Source organism: Misgurnus anguillicaudatus, chromosome 3 (genome assembly GCF_027580225.2).
Source record: "Misgurnus anguillicaudatus chromosome 3, ASM2758022v2, whole genome shotgun sequence".
Taxonomy (NCBI): Eukaryota; Metazoa; Chordata; class Actinopteri; order Cypriniformes; family Cobitidae; genus Misgurnus; species Misgurnus anguillicaudatus.
The window spans coordinates 33,480,645-33,496,883 of record NC_073339.2 but is presented as its reverse complement, the minus strand read 5'-3'; the positions used below and the strand labels follow the sequence as shown (position 1 = coordinate 33,496,883).

General features: G+C 37.0%; 1 protein-coding gene across 2 annotated transcripts; it reads right to left on the bottom strand.

Annotated features, from left to right (window-relative positions):
* Positions 1 to 1,629: 1,629 nt before the first annotated feature.
* Positions 1,630 to 16,212, bottom strand: tyrp1b (tyrosinase-related protein 1b). 2 transcript variants are annotated; one of them, XM_055205566.2, is made up of 8 exons: positions 13,271 to 13,413; positions 12,586 to 12,941; positions 11,489 to 11,811; positions 8,029 to 8,233; positions 7,442 to 7,609; positions 5,242 to 5,421; positions 5,004 to 5,153; positions 1,630 to 2,401 (listed from the first exon to the last, which is right to left on the bottom strand). In XM_055205566.2, exons 2-8 carry the CDS (start codon positions 12,938 to 12,940, stop codon positions 2,196 to 2,198), a joined length of 1,587 nt encoding a protein of 528 aa, XP_055061541.1. In that variant the 5' UTR covers position 12,941; positions 13,271 to 13,413; the 3' UTR covers positions 1,630 to 2,195. The 2 variants fall into 2 exon arrangements, with proteins under 2 accessions (XP_055061541.1, XP_055061540.1); XM_055205565.2 differs by lacking the exon at positions 13,271 to 13,413 and adding an exon at positions 16,074 to 16,212 and having other exon boundaries at positions 1,632 to 2,401.
* Positions 16,213 to 16,239: the final 27 nt, after the last annotated feature.

Below are 16,239 nucleotides of genomic sequence, written 5' to 3'. Positions count from 1 at the left end.
AGAATGTTATTGCAGAATAAATCCTGGTCCTCGACCTGATGTGAAGCTGGCTGTACATTATGCCTTATGCCACCTCAGGTATAAATTTAGCTGTTTTAGCTGAACACAATAAAAATTATATTCAGTAGTATGCTGGTTCTTAGTAACTTTATAATTCAATTTAATAGGGGCCAAATAAACTGAACTAAACAGATTTTGATTAGGGATGTGACGATACAACGCGTTCCCCATTAAAAAGACCTGCCTGAAATCGATTCTGAATCGCAAGGCTCCGATTCTGTGTTTCATGCACAGCTTGTGTGTGTACTACGGCTCTGTGATCAATAGGAAGTCCTAATCGATCTAAAATCATTATGAGTCGTAGTCGTTTATAATGTGAATTTAAAAAAGCAACACACGTCAAACACAATCATTCAAAATATTCTTTATTATTGTGAAAATACCTGAAACAATCTGAAGAACAGCGATATAAATATCCCTTTAGACATTTCCTGGAACAGCATTTGTAATGATTCTTCTTTTGTGACACAAATGGCGTTTCTACACGAGAGCACCCTCTGGCTTTTGGATGTGGCGGCATTCCACCGTAATTCATTCAAATTCATTCATTGAGAAAATGCGCATTCACATGATTAATCGTCACAGCCCTAATTTTGATGGACTGTAAATATTTATAGTTTGTTCAATATCATGCATTTTCTCTGTTTCATTATCATTATAGTTGTAGTGTGGACCCCGCTATTGTCTTCAGTTTTTATAGTTATGGACCCCAGTGTGAACAAGCTTGTTTTACCCTTGTATCCTCAAACATGAGGTTTATAGGTCCACCTGGCAACTACATGCCAACAACCTTCTTAAATCCTAAAGGTGTAATGTGGGATTTTCAGCAGCATGTAGAGGTAAGATTGCAAATTGCAACCAATCTCAATTTCAAATGCAATGAGAAGCTACAGTAGCTGCCACAGGACAAACATGTTGTCGTCTGAGGCAACATAGGCCCTGTCCCAAATGGCACACTCCGGAATTGCGGTCCTCCTCAGAGTCCACACTTTGATGGCACATGTGGTGCAGACTTTAAGGACCCTTGATGCGAGTCCACGTGGGTGCACTCCCATATTTTGGGACAGACTCGAGGGCCATGCCGGAAATAGGTAGAGAAGTTGCTTGTCAGTGTGAACTCCTCCCTTCCGTCGTCTGATTAGTCTGATTGCTCTTTCGTAAGGACTTCTGAACTGGTAAAGTGCGCGAAGCCTGCTGCAGTGCGGGCTTCGCCGAAGACCGCATCAAGGGGGCGCTGATGAGCACACTTCGGAGTGTAAAAATTACAGATGGGACACCCTACGTACTCTTAGACTAAGCGAGCATGCGCAATTTAAGGCCACGAGACCGAAAGTCCCATTTGGGACAGGGCCTTAGTGACAAATGCACTCTATTGAACAGTTTGTCCATTTTGGGCTACCGTAGAAACATGGTGTCACGAAATGTAAGGGGACCTGCAGTGTATGTTGATTAAAAATGGCTGATTCTAATGTAATAAAAACAATACAGTTCATTTTGTATTTATGTATATTATATTGCATTTCTGTCAAGAGATCCTTCTAAAAGTTACACAATACAACTTTAAAGGGTTACATCACCTAAACATATACATTTAGTCATTATTACGTCAAAAATATCTTCAATTGTGTATCTTCAAGATAAACTGTCTTAAAAGTGTGGAAAGACATAAGGAAAGTAATGAATGACAAAATTTTCATTTTGGGGTGAACTAACGCTTTAACCCAAGTAATATGACCCCTGGCCTGTTTTTTTCACCAGCCCCCCAAGTGCTCCCAACTTGAAAGTAACTTCACAAAAAAATGGAAGGCATGACTTTTTAACTTTATTTCAGAATAATACAAAAGAGGTCACTTTAGCCACAAGTCATATTAATGTATTCATAGGACACTCATAAGCAGTGCATAAAACTCGAGGCGGCACTTTGAACATTAAATGTGTTTTAAGGCCACACACATGACTGGGTTTTCAGTGTCTCGCTAGACTTGAAAAACACCACGATAAAAAGTCAAAAATGAGGCCCCTTGTGTTAAAAAATCTTTACCCTGCTTTCGAATGCTAATAATTCATAATTTATCTCTCAGAGTACAGTGTAAATGAACAGTGCAATAATAAAATGTGTTTCTTAAGATTCTGAGCTACACCACAGACTGAGATTTTACAGCACGTTGCTCATCTTCAGAGTATCGGCGGTACTGATCCCCTAGCAGCGGCTCCAGGCCCTCGGCTGAGCGGTACGAGCGTGCCCGGACAGCGCACCCGAAGACTCCGCCCACCACAGCCACGACGAGCACCACGGCAACGATCGCTATGGTGATGATTTCTGAGATGGTGTAGGGACGAGCTGGAGAAAGAGAGATACATGTATGAAGAAATTGGCACTGCAAAAAAATGATTTTCATGAAACCATTTTTTTATTTTAATGAAAACAAGACAAATATACTATCTAAAAATTCTTAAATTAAGATGATGAGCAAAACGGCACAAGAAAATAAGTCTAGTTTTTAGACCAAAAATATCAAATTTAAGTGATTTTGTGCATAAAACAAGCAACAAAAATCTGTCAATGAGGTAAGCGAAAAAATCCTGAACATTTTTCTTAAACACTAAATTCAAGAAAAATTCAAGAAAAATTCAAGAAAAATTTGCCTACCCCATTGGCAGATTTTTTTTGCTTTTTTATGCACAAAATAACTTAATTTGATATTTTTGGTCTTAAAACTAGACGTATTTTCTTTGGTCGTTTTGCATCAAGAAAAAGCATCTTAATTAAAGATTTTTTAGATATTTTACTGAAAACAAGACAAAAATACTAAGAATTGTTTTTCTTGAAAATAATTTTTGCAGTCTGGGTGTTACATTAGATGTTCCTATAGCTCAATTGGTACACTGCAAAAAATTACTTTCAAGAAAAAATTTTACTTAGTATTTTTGTCTTGTTTTCAGTAAAAATATCTAAAAAATCTTAAATCAAGATGTATCCTCTTGATGAGCAAAACGACCCAAGAAAATAAGTCCAGTCTTCAGCCCAAAAACACCAAATCTAAGTGATTTTGTGCATAAAACAAGCAAACGAAATTTGCCAATGGGGTAAGCTAATTTTTTTCTTGAATTTTCTTTTGTAATTTAGTGTTTAAGAAAAATGTTCAAGATTTTTTTGCTTATTGGCATTTTTTTTTTGCTTTTTTGCTTGTTTTATGCACAAAATCACTTAAATTTGATATTTTTGGTCTAAAAACTAGACTTTTTCTCTTGGGTTGTTTTGCTCATCAAGAAAAAAACATCTTAATTTAAGAATTTTTAGATATTTTTACTGAAAACAAGACAAACAAGACAAAAATACTAAGAAAAATTTTCAAGAAAAAAAATTCTTAGTATTTTTGTATAATAAGACATTTGCATACTAAGATTTTTTTTCTTGAAAATCATTTTTTGCAGTGTAAGAAAATAAGTCTAGTTTTTAGCCCAAAAATATCAAATTTAAGTGATTTTGTGCATAAAACAAGCAAACGAAATTTGCCAATGGGGTAAGCTAATTTTTCTTGATTTTCTTTTGTAATTTAGTGTTTAAGAAAAATGTTCAAGATTTTTTTCCTTATTGGCAATTTTTTTGCTTTTTTGCTTGTTTTATGCCCAAAATCACTTAAATTTGATATTTTTGGTCTAAAAACTAGACTTATTTTCCCGGGTTGTTTTGCTCATCAAGAAAAAACATCCCAATTTAAGAATTTTTAGATATTTTTACTGAAAACAAGACAAACAAGACAAAAATACTAAGAAAAATTTTCAAGAAAAAAAATTCTTAGTATTTTTGTATAATAAGACATTTGCATACTAAGATTTTTTTCTTGAAAATCATTTTTTGCAGTGTACACTGCAAAAAACTTACTTTTAAGAAAAATTTACTTTTTTAAATTTATTTTTGTCTTGTTTTCAGTAAAAATATCTAAAAATTCTTAAATTAAGATGATAAGCAAAACAGCGCAAGAAAATAAGTCTAGTTTTTAGCCCAAAAATATCACATTTAAGTGATTTTGTGCATAAAACAAGCAAATGAAATTTGCCAATGGGGTAAGCAAATTTTTCTTGATTTTTTTTTGTAATTTAGTGTTTAAGAAAAATGTTCAAGATTTTTTTGCTTATTGGCATTTTTTTTCAAGAAAAAAACATCATTTAAGAATTTTTAGGTATTTTTACTGAAAACAAGACAAAAATACTAAGAATTTTGTTTCTTTTCAAGAAAAAAATTCTTAGTATTTTTGTATAATAAGACATTTGCATACTAAGATTTTTTTTCTTGAAAATCATTTTTTGCAGTGTACACAAAAATTTACTTTTTTAAATTGATTTTTGTCTTGTTTTCAGTAAAAATATCTAAAAATTCTTAAATTAAGATGATGAGCAAAACGGCGCAAGAAAATAAGTTTAGTTTTTAGACCAAAAATATCAAATTTAAGTGATTTTGTGCATAAAACAAGCAAAAAAATCTGCCAATGGGGTAAGCAAAACAATCTTGAACATTTTTCTTAAACACTAAATTCAAGAAAATTTGTTACCCCATTGGCAGATTTTTTTTGCTTGTTTTATGCACAAAATCACTTAAATTTGACATTTTTGGTCTAAAAACTAGACTTATTTTCTTGGGTCATTTTGCTTATCAAGAAAAACCATCCTAATTTAATAATTTTAGATATTTTTACTGAAATCAAGAAAAAAATACTAAGTACATTTTTTCTTGAAAGTAATTTTTTGCAGTGTAGAGCAGCATAAGGGTTGTGTGTTCGATTCTGAAGGAATCTTAAGAGGTACATACTGGTACCTCAAAATCAACATATTAGGACCTTTTTAAGAAAACCCGCCCCAGTGACAACTATTTTACAGTACCTTTATTTCTGGGACCGTATGGGTTATTATAGTGGTTGTGCATGCGATCACTTCTTACTCACTCGGCCACTGAACCTCATACGCGTAGCCCAGGTTGTCTGGGGCGGCGACAAACATTTCTGCATTTCTGACTGGCGGCCAAAAAGGAACCATGTTGTATTCTCTGTTGTGACCGATAGGAGCATTTTCCTCAGGATAGACCACTGTTCCTGCTGCATGCGAAACGAGAACACTGTTAGGATGCAATCTGTTCCCGTGACACGAAACTGGGTTTTTGGATATGCATCTGTGCGCGGTTACCAGCTGTGTGTCTCTGAAGCCATTCATCAAAGATGGCATCGGTGAAAGTATGAAGCAGGACGAAGATGGGGTCGTTCGGTGATAGGTGAGTCTGTCCACCTGTGCCGTTGAGAAACAAATGAGCCAGGTTGTGCAGACTCCTCACCACTGGGTCATAGTTACCCTGGGGAGCGCTGTAGCCTAGTGACGCAACAGAGCAGGAATTAAGAATCTTCACTAATTCTTGAGTGCTACCCAAACTTATGAAGTGGGTTTTTACACATACCATATTTTTCGGACTATAAGCCGCATCGAATATAAGCCGCATCATTAAAAAATGTGTCATTAAGACGAAATAACATATATAAGTCATAGTGGACTATACGTCGCGTTTATTTAGAAAATGATTTCACAAAATCCATGCCGAAGAACAGATATTTAATCTGGAAAGGCAAGTTATTCAACTAAACAATAGCAGTCAGAACAGCAGGCTAAATAGATGTCTGAACGTTAAAGTAATATTATCAGTTATTGAAATGATAAACTATAGCATACAGAACTTACCTGGAAGGTTGAATAGTCTAAATTAACCGAACAAGCCAACTAGCGTAAAGTTTGCATTCTTGTCATTCCACATTACTGAACCCATTGAATTACATAAATACAGGAGCAGTATATAGCGGACTCTCGCGGCTGTATATGGTAATGTTGTCTCTTGCCTCATAAATGTCAAAATTAATTCATACTGACTTACAAGGCGCACCTGACTATAAGACGCAGCACCAGCCAAGTTATGAAAAAAAAACCGCAGCTTATACACTGCAAAAAATGATTTAAGAAAAAAAATCTAGTATTTTTGTCTTGTTTTCAGTAAAAATAACTAAAAATTCTTAAATGAAAATGCTTTTTCTTGATGAGCAAAATGACCCAAGAAAATAAGTCTAGTTTTTAGACCAAAAATATCAAATTTAAGTGATTTTGTGCATAAAACAAGCAAAAAAAAATCTGCCGAGAGGTAAGCAAAAAAATCTTGAACATTTTTCTAAAACACTACATTCAAGAAAAATTCATGCACAAAATCACTTCAATTTGATATTTTTGGTCTAAAAACTAGACTTGTTTTCTTGGGTCGTTTTGATCATCAAAAGTATCTTAATGTAAGAATATTTAGATATTTTTACTGAAAACAAGACAGAAATACTAAGATTTTTTTTTCTTGAAAATCATTTTGTCCGCAAAATACGCTACACCTGCCTAATATTGTGTATGTCCCCCTTCTGCCCCCAAAACAGCCTTGACCCATCAAGTCATGGACTCCACTAGACTTTTCTATCTGAACCAGCATTCACTTTTTCAGCAATTTCAGCTACGTGCATCATTGAGCCATGGCCGCCCATGACCCTGTCGCCGATTCCCACTTTTCCTTCCTGAGGCCACTTTTGATAGGTACTGACCACTGCAGCCCGGGAACACCCCACAGGAGCTAGAGTTTTGGAGATGCTCCGACCAAGTCGTCTAGCCATCACAATTTGGCCCTTGTCAAAGTCGCTCAGATCCTTACAGTGCTTCACAAGGGGCGTAAGCGGTAACGCTTAACGGAAGGCTTGTCTGAAGCATGGCCAACAGCCAATCACAGTGGCCGCAGCACATGCTCCGGTCTTCCATAAACATAATTGGCTGGCTCTGCCTAGGTTATTTGCATAAGGCAATCTGATTGCCTGACGCACGCGTTGCCGCTTGAAAAGTTGAGAAATGTTCAACTACTGCCGCGAGCAATGGCATTGACGCTGCGCCGACGGATCCACAATTCAGTTCGGGAATGCATGACATCACCCATTAAAAGTGAATAGAAAGCGTTAACGCTTACGCGCCATGTGAATGCACCGTTACGCTTGCCCAAAAGTAAGCGACTTTGACAAGGGCCAAATTGTTATGGCTAGACGACTGCATCTGTTTGCAGTGGTCAGTACCTATCAAAAGTGGTAAGTACTAACCTACCGAGCTACTGGCCTGTGTGGTCCGATCCAACAGATGAGCTACTGTAGCTGAAATTGCTGAAAAAGTGAATGTTGGTTCTGATAAAAAGGTCTATAGGAGTCCATGCCTCGATGGGTCAGGGCTGTTTTGGTGGCAAAAGGGGGACCTACAGTACACAACATTAGGCAGGTTGTCAAGATAGATAGATAGATAGATAGATAGATAGATAGATACTATCTCATACCCTCAACAGTATTTCTGAAACTCTGAGATGAAGTGGAGTAATATGGTGGTGTGTCAAACGTGTTCAGTTCAAGGCAGTCAATGACATCCTGTGGTTCCGGTAATCTCTGAACCATGGGTCGAGCCACATTACCAGCAGGATTTCTTCTGATCGGACTTGTCTCTGTACCTGGAAACAAAGCAAAGCTAAGAAACACGAGCCAAATGCCTCGCTGTTATCTCAGTGGAATCTGAGAATGATTAAATATTACACCATACGTTTTTTTTCTGCCATCCTAACTGAGTCAGGCTTACTTGCAAATTCAATCACATGATTGTGCTTGTTTTGCCCATATAAGGTTTTATCTTTCTTTTCAGCTCTCGAATGCCTCAAAGGATTTGTTCAAACAGCATGTGAGCAGTCTTACGTCTTGGAATGCGCGCGCGCGCATTGTACGCATGTGTGTGTCAGTGTTGCAGATGGTCTCCGATGTCTCACACTCCCCCACACTCTCACAGATCTCCCACCAGGGAGAAGACACAAAATTAGACGTGTGGTTCTGCAGTATTTTGTGTGTGTATGTTCGGGATGTTGTGCGAGTGTCTTACTGTTGCAGATGGTCCCGAGCGTTTCATACTCCTCCACACTCTCGCAGATGACTCTCCACTGAGAGAACACAGAGTTGGAACTGATGCCGTTCGTGTCAAAGCTGCTTCTGGCTCCCAGCAGGTCATCAGTACAGATATCACACTCGCTGCCTCCTATAGCAAAGTTCCAGTACGGGAGGGCAAACGTCGGGTCGCCCAGCATGTCCTGTACACACACACACACACACAGACGTGCGCTTTTGTTAAAGGGGGACTGCTGGCGTGTCTCTTCGTTTAAGATTAATCGCTCTTAATGTAATTACGAGAAAGTACATTTAAAGAAACAGCGTTCTGTAATAATTTGCTCAGCCTCTTGTTGTACCAGACTTGTGTGCCTTTCTTTTTTCTACTGAATTTAAATGATTTATTCTTTGGAAAAATATCTTGGCCACCTTGTTACATATATTTAAAGTGAATGAGACCCTGATTAGATTTTTTTGTGGTGTGGGATATTAAGGTGTGGGCAGAAGTCTTTTATTTTAAAATGAGTTTACTTTCAGTAGCATCAAGAGTAAGATGAAGAAAAAGCATGCAAAGAACGTGCATCAAATTCACAAAAGAAGTAGGTCGTTTTTTACAATGACTAAACATTGCTTAAATGCAATGTGGCATGGATGTTGATTTAGTGTTAAGAAGGAAAGTACCATTAAAAAAGCATAATGTTATCACACTACAATTTGTTTTAATTTTCCCTTTTTTTCTCTAGGGTAAAATATGTGCCGGATTGCAGGAATTGCATCAAAATAATATGGATCGGCTGGGAAAAATAACTGTAATTGCCTTAAAGGGGGACATATCATGAAAATCTGACTTTTTCCATGTTTAAGTGCTATAATTGGGTCCCAGTGCTTTTATCAAACTAGAAAATATGAAAAAGGACAACCCAGTAACTTAGTTCTGTTAAACCATTCTCTACAAGCATGTGAAAAAATATGTCATTGAAATGTGGCTCCTCTTGTGATGTCAGAAGGGGATCTGATTATAATAATACCACCCCTTAATCTGCACTTTCCAACAACAGCACTGCCATTTGGTGCAGAAAGAGAGAAAATAATTGACAGCACAACTGAGTTTCAATTTCAACAAAACACCATCAAGGCAATCACTGTTTGCATTTCATCAGCTCATTTGCATTTTAAAGGAAACACCCAAAACAGCACATTTTTGCTCGCACCTACAAAGTGGCAGTTTTACCATGCTATAATAAATTATCTATATGGTATTTTGAGCTAAAACTTCACATTCATAATCTGGGGACACCAAAGATTTATTTTACAACTTAAAAAAGTATGTGAAATGTTCCCTTTAAAATATTACATCAAGACAAAATAAAAGGTAGCCTATTGTAAAAGTGGTCTCTATTATGCTGCGTTTACACCAGGTGGGGTAGACACAGCAAGCGCGAGTGATTTGCATGTTAAGTCAATGCAAAGACGTGGTTCGGCATCATGTGGCGCGGTACACATGGTAAGCGTGGCGCGAATGGTGCGGAACGTTAACCAATCAGGACCTTGCTATAGTAGTGACGTGATTACAGGAAGCGAGCGAAGTGGCGGAGTCTCAGCGGAGTCGCAGAAGGCCCTCCCATGACGCGACCCAACAAACATTTGGACGTCCGATTACCGTTGAAAATACGTCCCTCTGTCACGTCCCATCATGGTTGAAAAATAGTTCCAAAATGAAAATCCAACCGACGTCTTTGACATCATCCAACTGTGAATCACATGTCTTTTCTGCACGGTCTGTGCACGTCTATAATGTCCTCTTCTGGACTTTAATACATAAAACCCGTACATAAAATTTTGAATAAACGCAACCTCAGACAAATATAGACATATACAAATGTATTCAAGCGTATATAAATGCATTTTAGGACATGTTGTGCATTTGTGAGGTCCAGTCGCGACTAATTTTGGACAGGGAGACGACGTTGATTTCGGACCAATTACAACATTTGTGGCGTCCTGCGGCGACCCCTTTTGGCCGTGGAGACGACGTTGCCGTCCGACCTATGTTTGCTGGGGAATTTCCGCGTGAATGTCTTGAATGACTAGAATTTCACGCGCGGCTTTTATGCACGAATGAAATCAATTGTTCAAGCGTCCAACTACGTGCGAATAGTGCGTTTTTGCCGCCTCTACCGCGGCTGGTAGGAATTACAGTGCTTTATATTTGACGTTTGCCTGACTAAGAGACAAAAATCTTTATTTACTGAAAATCTTGAAAATGTCCACCCTCTTCAAAAGGTTGATGGCAGAAATGTAATTCATGGAAGAATGATTCATTTGAGTTTATTTTTTATAATAAACCAGTTTTCTAGTTCACAGAATCTGGAATCTGTTGGTCCATTTATGATTTAGTTCTTGAATTTAGCTCACCAACTTAATGATGGTTGGGAAGACTATCAATGAATAGCAACATAAATTTAAGTTTATTCCATACACATGTTTATAATGTCACCCTTTTTTGTAATTTTGGACCGTAACAGCAGGTGTTACCAACAGGTATTACCAATTGAAGTAATTAAAAATATTTCACCTTAAATTCTACACCTAAAGGGAGAAAATTTAAGTTGATAAAACTTAATTTTTTTAAGTCTCACCAACATATAACCTTGATATCTTTAAAGGGAAAATTTCACAAGACTTTTTAAAGATGTAAAATAAATCTTTGGTGTCCCCCAGTATGTACATCTGTGAAGTTTTAGCTCAAAATACCATATAGATAATTTATTATGTTAAAATTACCACTTTAGGTGTGAGCCTAAATGTGCCATTTTTGGGTGTGTCCTTTAAAATGCAAATGATCTGATCTCTGCACCGAATGGCAGTGCTGTGGTTGGATAGTGCAGATGAAGGGGCGGTATTATCCCCTTCTAACATCACAAGGGGAGCCAAATTTCAATGATCTATTTGTTCACATGTTTGCCGAGAATGGTTTACCAAAACAAAGTTACTGGGTTGATCTTTTTCAGATTTTCTACGTTGATAGAAGCACTGGGGACCCAATTATAGCACTTAAACATGGAAAAGACAGATTTTCATTAACCTAAGACCTCCTAAGATGTATGTGGACAACAATTTTTTTGTTGTTTGCACCATAATACTTAATTCTGTGTAACTGGAACCTGTTGTACACAATTACATTGCTTCATGTTCAAAGAAAAATATTTGGTTATTATATTTATTGGTTCTTCCTAACCCCAAAATAGCTGGTAGAAATCTGAAAAAAAGAAAAACCAAAGCTCGGGTCTTAGGAGGTTAATATTGACTGAGTAGTAAGGTCATGTCAAAGATTGAAATCAATAAATGAAATCAAAGTTGGATTCTCCTAATCTCAAAACTAGATTATGATACTTTAACCTGGATTTCCCATATAGGGTCACAAAGAAATCATTTAATTTTGTTCTGACTTAATTTACCTGCATGTCTCTCTCCAGTTGCAACAGGTGGTATCTGTGCCAAGTGACAAATCCTGGTCCTTCGTGAGAGAAATCCACACCGCCAAAGCTCTGCTGACCTGGACCCATGTACGTTTTGCTGACTGAATAGTAGTGGGTCCAGACAAAGTAATTATAGATGGTGATGTTCTCAAACTGAACACTCGTTCCATTCGGGCCGAAAATCTCCTGATGACGTCGGGGACAGATGACTATGTCGGGGTGGACGGTTCTTTTCGCCTGGTCCAGAGCATTCACAAAAGCTCTTTTCTCGTCTGCAGACATCTGCATGACGTTACGTCGCACTGACACAAAAGAAACACAGAAAAATGTCAAGACCAGAGTTCTATGGCCCTGTGGTTATTTTATAATAAAAACTAAGTTAAAATTCATTCTTAGTACACTATTAAAAGGGACATTTCACAAGACTTTTTTTAAGATGTCAAATAAATCTTTGGTGTCCCCAGAGTACATATATAAAGTTTTAGCTCAAAATATCATATAGATCATTTATTATAGCATGTTAAAATTGACACTTTGTAGGTGTGAGACTAAATGTGCTGTTTTTGGGTGTGTCATTTTAAATGCAAATGAGCTGATCTCTGCACTAAATAGCAATGCTGTGATTGGATAGTGCAGATTAAGGGGCGGTATTATCCCCTTCTGACATCACAAGGGGAGTCAAATTTAATGGTTTACTAAATTTAAGTTACTGGGTTGATCTTTTTCACATTTTTGGGGTTGATAGAAGCACTGGGGACACAATTATAGCACTTAAACATGGAAAAAGTCAGATTTTCATGATATGTCCCCTTTAAGTTAAAATCCAACTAATGGATCCTAAGTATCTGTGTCACAGTTTATAAAAATCCCAAAAAGTCATTTTTTTACACAAATCATAGATAATGTAAAGAATATTCTGTAATATATAACCTTGATATCTTTAATATTGACAGAGTAAGGCCATGTCAAAGATAAAAGTCACTGTGAGGATACTCAAATACTTAAAGCTAAACTACAATAAATCGAATATATGACTGTATTATTGTGGTGGTTAGTAATTGTGTGTTCATCCTCACCCACTGTGATTCTTTGATCACAGTTCGGTCCTGTCAGGCCGTGTCGACATCGGCCACAGTTAAATCCACTGAAGTTTCCGTTGCACTGGCAGGTTCTGTTAAAGAACCGTAGAGGCCATCGTTCTCGATCGTCCCGTCCATCGTGAGGATACTGAGGCCCGTGTGGGCGGCGGTCAGCTGTGATTGATACGCACTGACCCCTCCCAGTACTGGATCCGCACTCATCGTTGGGCAGTCCAGTAGGTGACGGGCAGCAAGTGCCGTTCTGGAGACCTTCAGGTGTCATGCATTGACGTGGAAACTGAGCGTTTGCCAGCACAACGCACACAATCACTAAACACACGCTCTTCCACATCCTAAAAATACATATGCATTAAGTAAAATAGAGTATAGAGTAGAAAATAAAGTTCTTTGAGACCAATGAAGACCATATCATGTTCGGTCATACGATTGTTTTTTAATTCATATTGTAGATGTGGCATAAGGCATGCACATATTAACTCTTTCCCCGCCAGCGTTTTAAAAAAAAGTTGCCAGCCAGCACCAGCATTTTTCATGATTTTCACAAACGTTTAATGCCTTCCAGAAAATGTTCTTCTTTAAATATATAAATTAACAATATATCAAATGAAAGAACAGACCCTTTGCTTTCAAAAAATAAAAAAAAGTTTCATCCTAACGTTACCTTCATTAGTTCTCTTTTTATCACCTCTCAAATATGAATAGGTTTCTTCAAAAACACCCAGTTTTGAGCAAAAAGCTGAGATAATTCAATTTTTGTGAAGGGCTTTTGATAGAGATCAGATGCAAAGCGATCTTTAAAATATACACGGATTTCTTTCTCTTTTACGTGAGGCGCTACTTCCGGGTTGTATAAGTTGCGGAAGTGCGCCACCTAGTGGATAATAGCGGATTTAAAAGAGGAACTATATTTTGTGGCGTGGTAGCACTTTTGGGAGTACTTCGACTCGCCTGAAAAGTCCGCTCCCCTTCTCACTCTCATAATGGGAGAGGGAGGGTGTTACTGCGCCGAGTCGGAGTGCTCCCAGGGGTGCTGTTGCGCCATGGGGTGTAGCTCCTCTTTTGAATCCGCTTGGAAAGGCGCTACGTTTTGTTTTGTACCACCAAACTTGCTCATATAACTACTCGTCTTAAATAGGAAAAACGTTGATGTGTTTGGTCACTTCTAACTTTATCTCTAAATGGTACAATTGAATGAATGGGGCTAAGCTAAATGCTATCGAAGCGTCGCAGCTCGCTCCAGCGCTTACGTGCACGCACACAGATGAGAGAGGGAGGTATCAACAGTTCTTAGTTAAGGTAATAACATATTTTAATATTGAAAATGAGTAGACTATTCCTTTAATTGACGAGTTATCTCGTCAATGGCAGCGAAAGAGTTAAAGGATTACTCCACTTTCTCAAAAAAAAATCCTGATAATTCACTCACCCCCACGTCATCCAAAATGTTGATGTCTGTCTTTGTTCAGTCGAGAAGAAATTAAGCTTTTAAGGAAAACATTCCAGGATTTTTCTTAATTTAATAGACTTTATTGGACCCAACAGTTTACAGTTTAAATGCAGTTCAAAATTGCAGTTTCAATGCAGATGAAAATGATCCCAAACTAGGTATAAGGTTCTTATCTAGCAAAACGATTTTCGGCAAGAAAAATAAAAAACTACAACTTCTCGTCTCGCACCAGCCGTGTGATGCGCCAGCGCGACCTCACGTAGCTAATTGCGTAAACACGTCGAAAAGTCACGCATTATGAAAAATTTACATTAGCGCAAAACGAAAAATTACATATTTTCATTTTTCTTGCCGAAAATGACAGTCGTTTTGCTAGATAAGACCCTTATGCCTTATTTGAGATCATTAAGAGCCCTTTGAAGCTGTGCTGAAACTGCAATGTTTTACTGCATTTAAACTGCAAACTGCTGGGGTCCAATAAAGTCCACCAAACTATAAAAAATCCTGGAATGTTTTTCTTAAAAAACTTTTCTTCTTGACAGAACAAAGAAAGACATCAGCATTTTTGATGACATGAGGGTGATTACATGATCAGGATTTTTTTTTAAAGAAAATTGAGTAATCCTTTAAAGACAGTCAGTATATCGTAAATGTACACAAATGTTTTGCCAATCTTTTTAATACAGTGCCCACAATAAGGTTGGTATGAAATCCAATAGTATGAAACATTTTTAGGCAATTAAAAAAAAAAACAAGATCCTCATTGGGGGCTGAGCCCCCCTGGTATTAGAAACCTAGAATCACCCCTGTAGTTGAAGCTGCTGAAAGATGAACAACGTAAGATTGAAGGTTCTCACATTTTGTGTACATAATAAATTTATCTTTACTACTAATTACATATAATTTATTAATTATTAATAATTAAATATATTTATTTATTATTATAAATATTATTTATAGTTTTTTTAATATTAATTTATATTTTAGGCATACAAATAAAAGTTATGACCTGTCTGTGACATCAATGCTAAAGTCTTTATGACATTAAAGTTTTATTTTACTTATTCAGTTCAATTTTTGACATAGACTTCAAAAATGTAATTACATAAGGTTATTTAATGTTCAATAATGTTATGTAAAAAACAGTAAATCACTAAAAATGGCTTTAGCTCAGTTTTCACAGACATGATCAAATTTTTTGAAAACCTGAAAAAAGGCACAACCACGTTTAAGCTTCATCTGCAAAATAAGTGGCATCTAAGAAAGCTTAGTGCTTAAAGGGATAGTTCACCCCAAACTGAAATTTCTACCATCATTTATTCACCCTCAAGTTGTTTCAAACCTGTATAAATTTCTTTGTTCTGCTGAACACAAAGGAAGATATTTTGAGCAATGTTTGTAACCAAACAGTTTCGAGTGCCATTGACTTCCATGTTATTTTTTTACCTATATGGAAGTCAAAGGTGCTTGATGACAGATATCTTCCTTTGTGTTTTGCAGAACAAAGAAATTTATACAGGTTGTTTGGAACAACTCGAGGGTTAATAAACAATGATAGATTTTTTATTTTTGGGTGAACTTTAAGATCAGAATATAAAAATTTTGCAACACATCAAAAAACAAGTCTTACCCCGTCAAAAAGAAACAATGGAAAGCAACAGTCCATGTCATCCTTTTTACCTTTCTAGTAGGTTTTATTTAGCTTTTGTAAAGTAATATAGGTTATATAACAGCTTTTTAGAAGCATCAAAAGATTCTCAAACAAATCTCACAGCCTCAAACTGTCTAACTTGTTGACTTAGTCCTCAATATACACCCACCCACCCACATAGATGCTTTTCACATCAATACAAGCCGTACACTTTATCAATTCACAATCATGACTTTTTTGATGACATAAAGAACCTGATTTTTTTAGACATGTAACCCTGCATCTCCCAACCCATTAATTTCCAAACAGCTTTATTATTAAACAAAACAAAACGAGATAAAGTCAAGATAAAAAAAAGTGAAGTACCTCATATCATCCGTTCTCTTTCCTTTAATGCCTCACAACTCTACTGTGGTGCCCCCTGTGCTGCCCCCTGGCCAACTCTTTTATACTTACACCCCTCCTGACTGCACTCATCTCTGATCCCTCTATCCCATGACCAGCAGCCGATAAAAAATGGGATGGGAGGAGG

What these genes read in the sequence shown, in the direction of transcription:
- tyrp1b (XM_055205565.2), bottom strand. An exon ending in GCTTCAGAGACACACAGCTG is followed by an intron (nt 5,154 to 5,241) that starts GTAACCGCGCAC and finishes TTTCGCATGCAG; the next exon opens with CAGGAACAGTGGTCTATCCT. An exon ending in GTATGAGGTTCAGTGGCCGA is followed by an intron (nt 2,402 to 5,003) that starts GTGAGTAAGAAG and finishes CTCTTTCTCCAG; the next exon opens with CTCGTCCCTACACCATCTCA.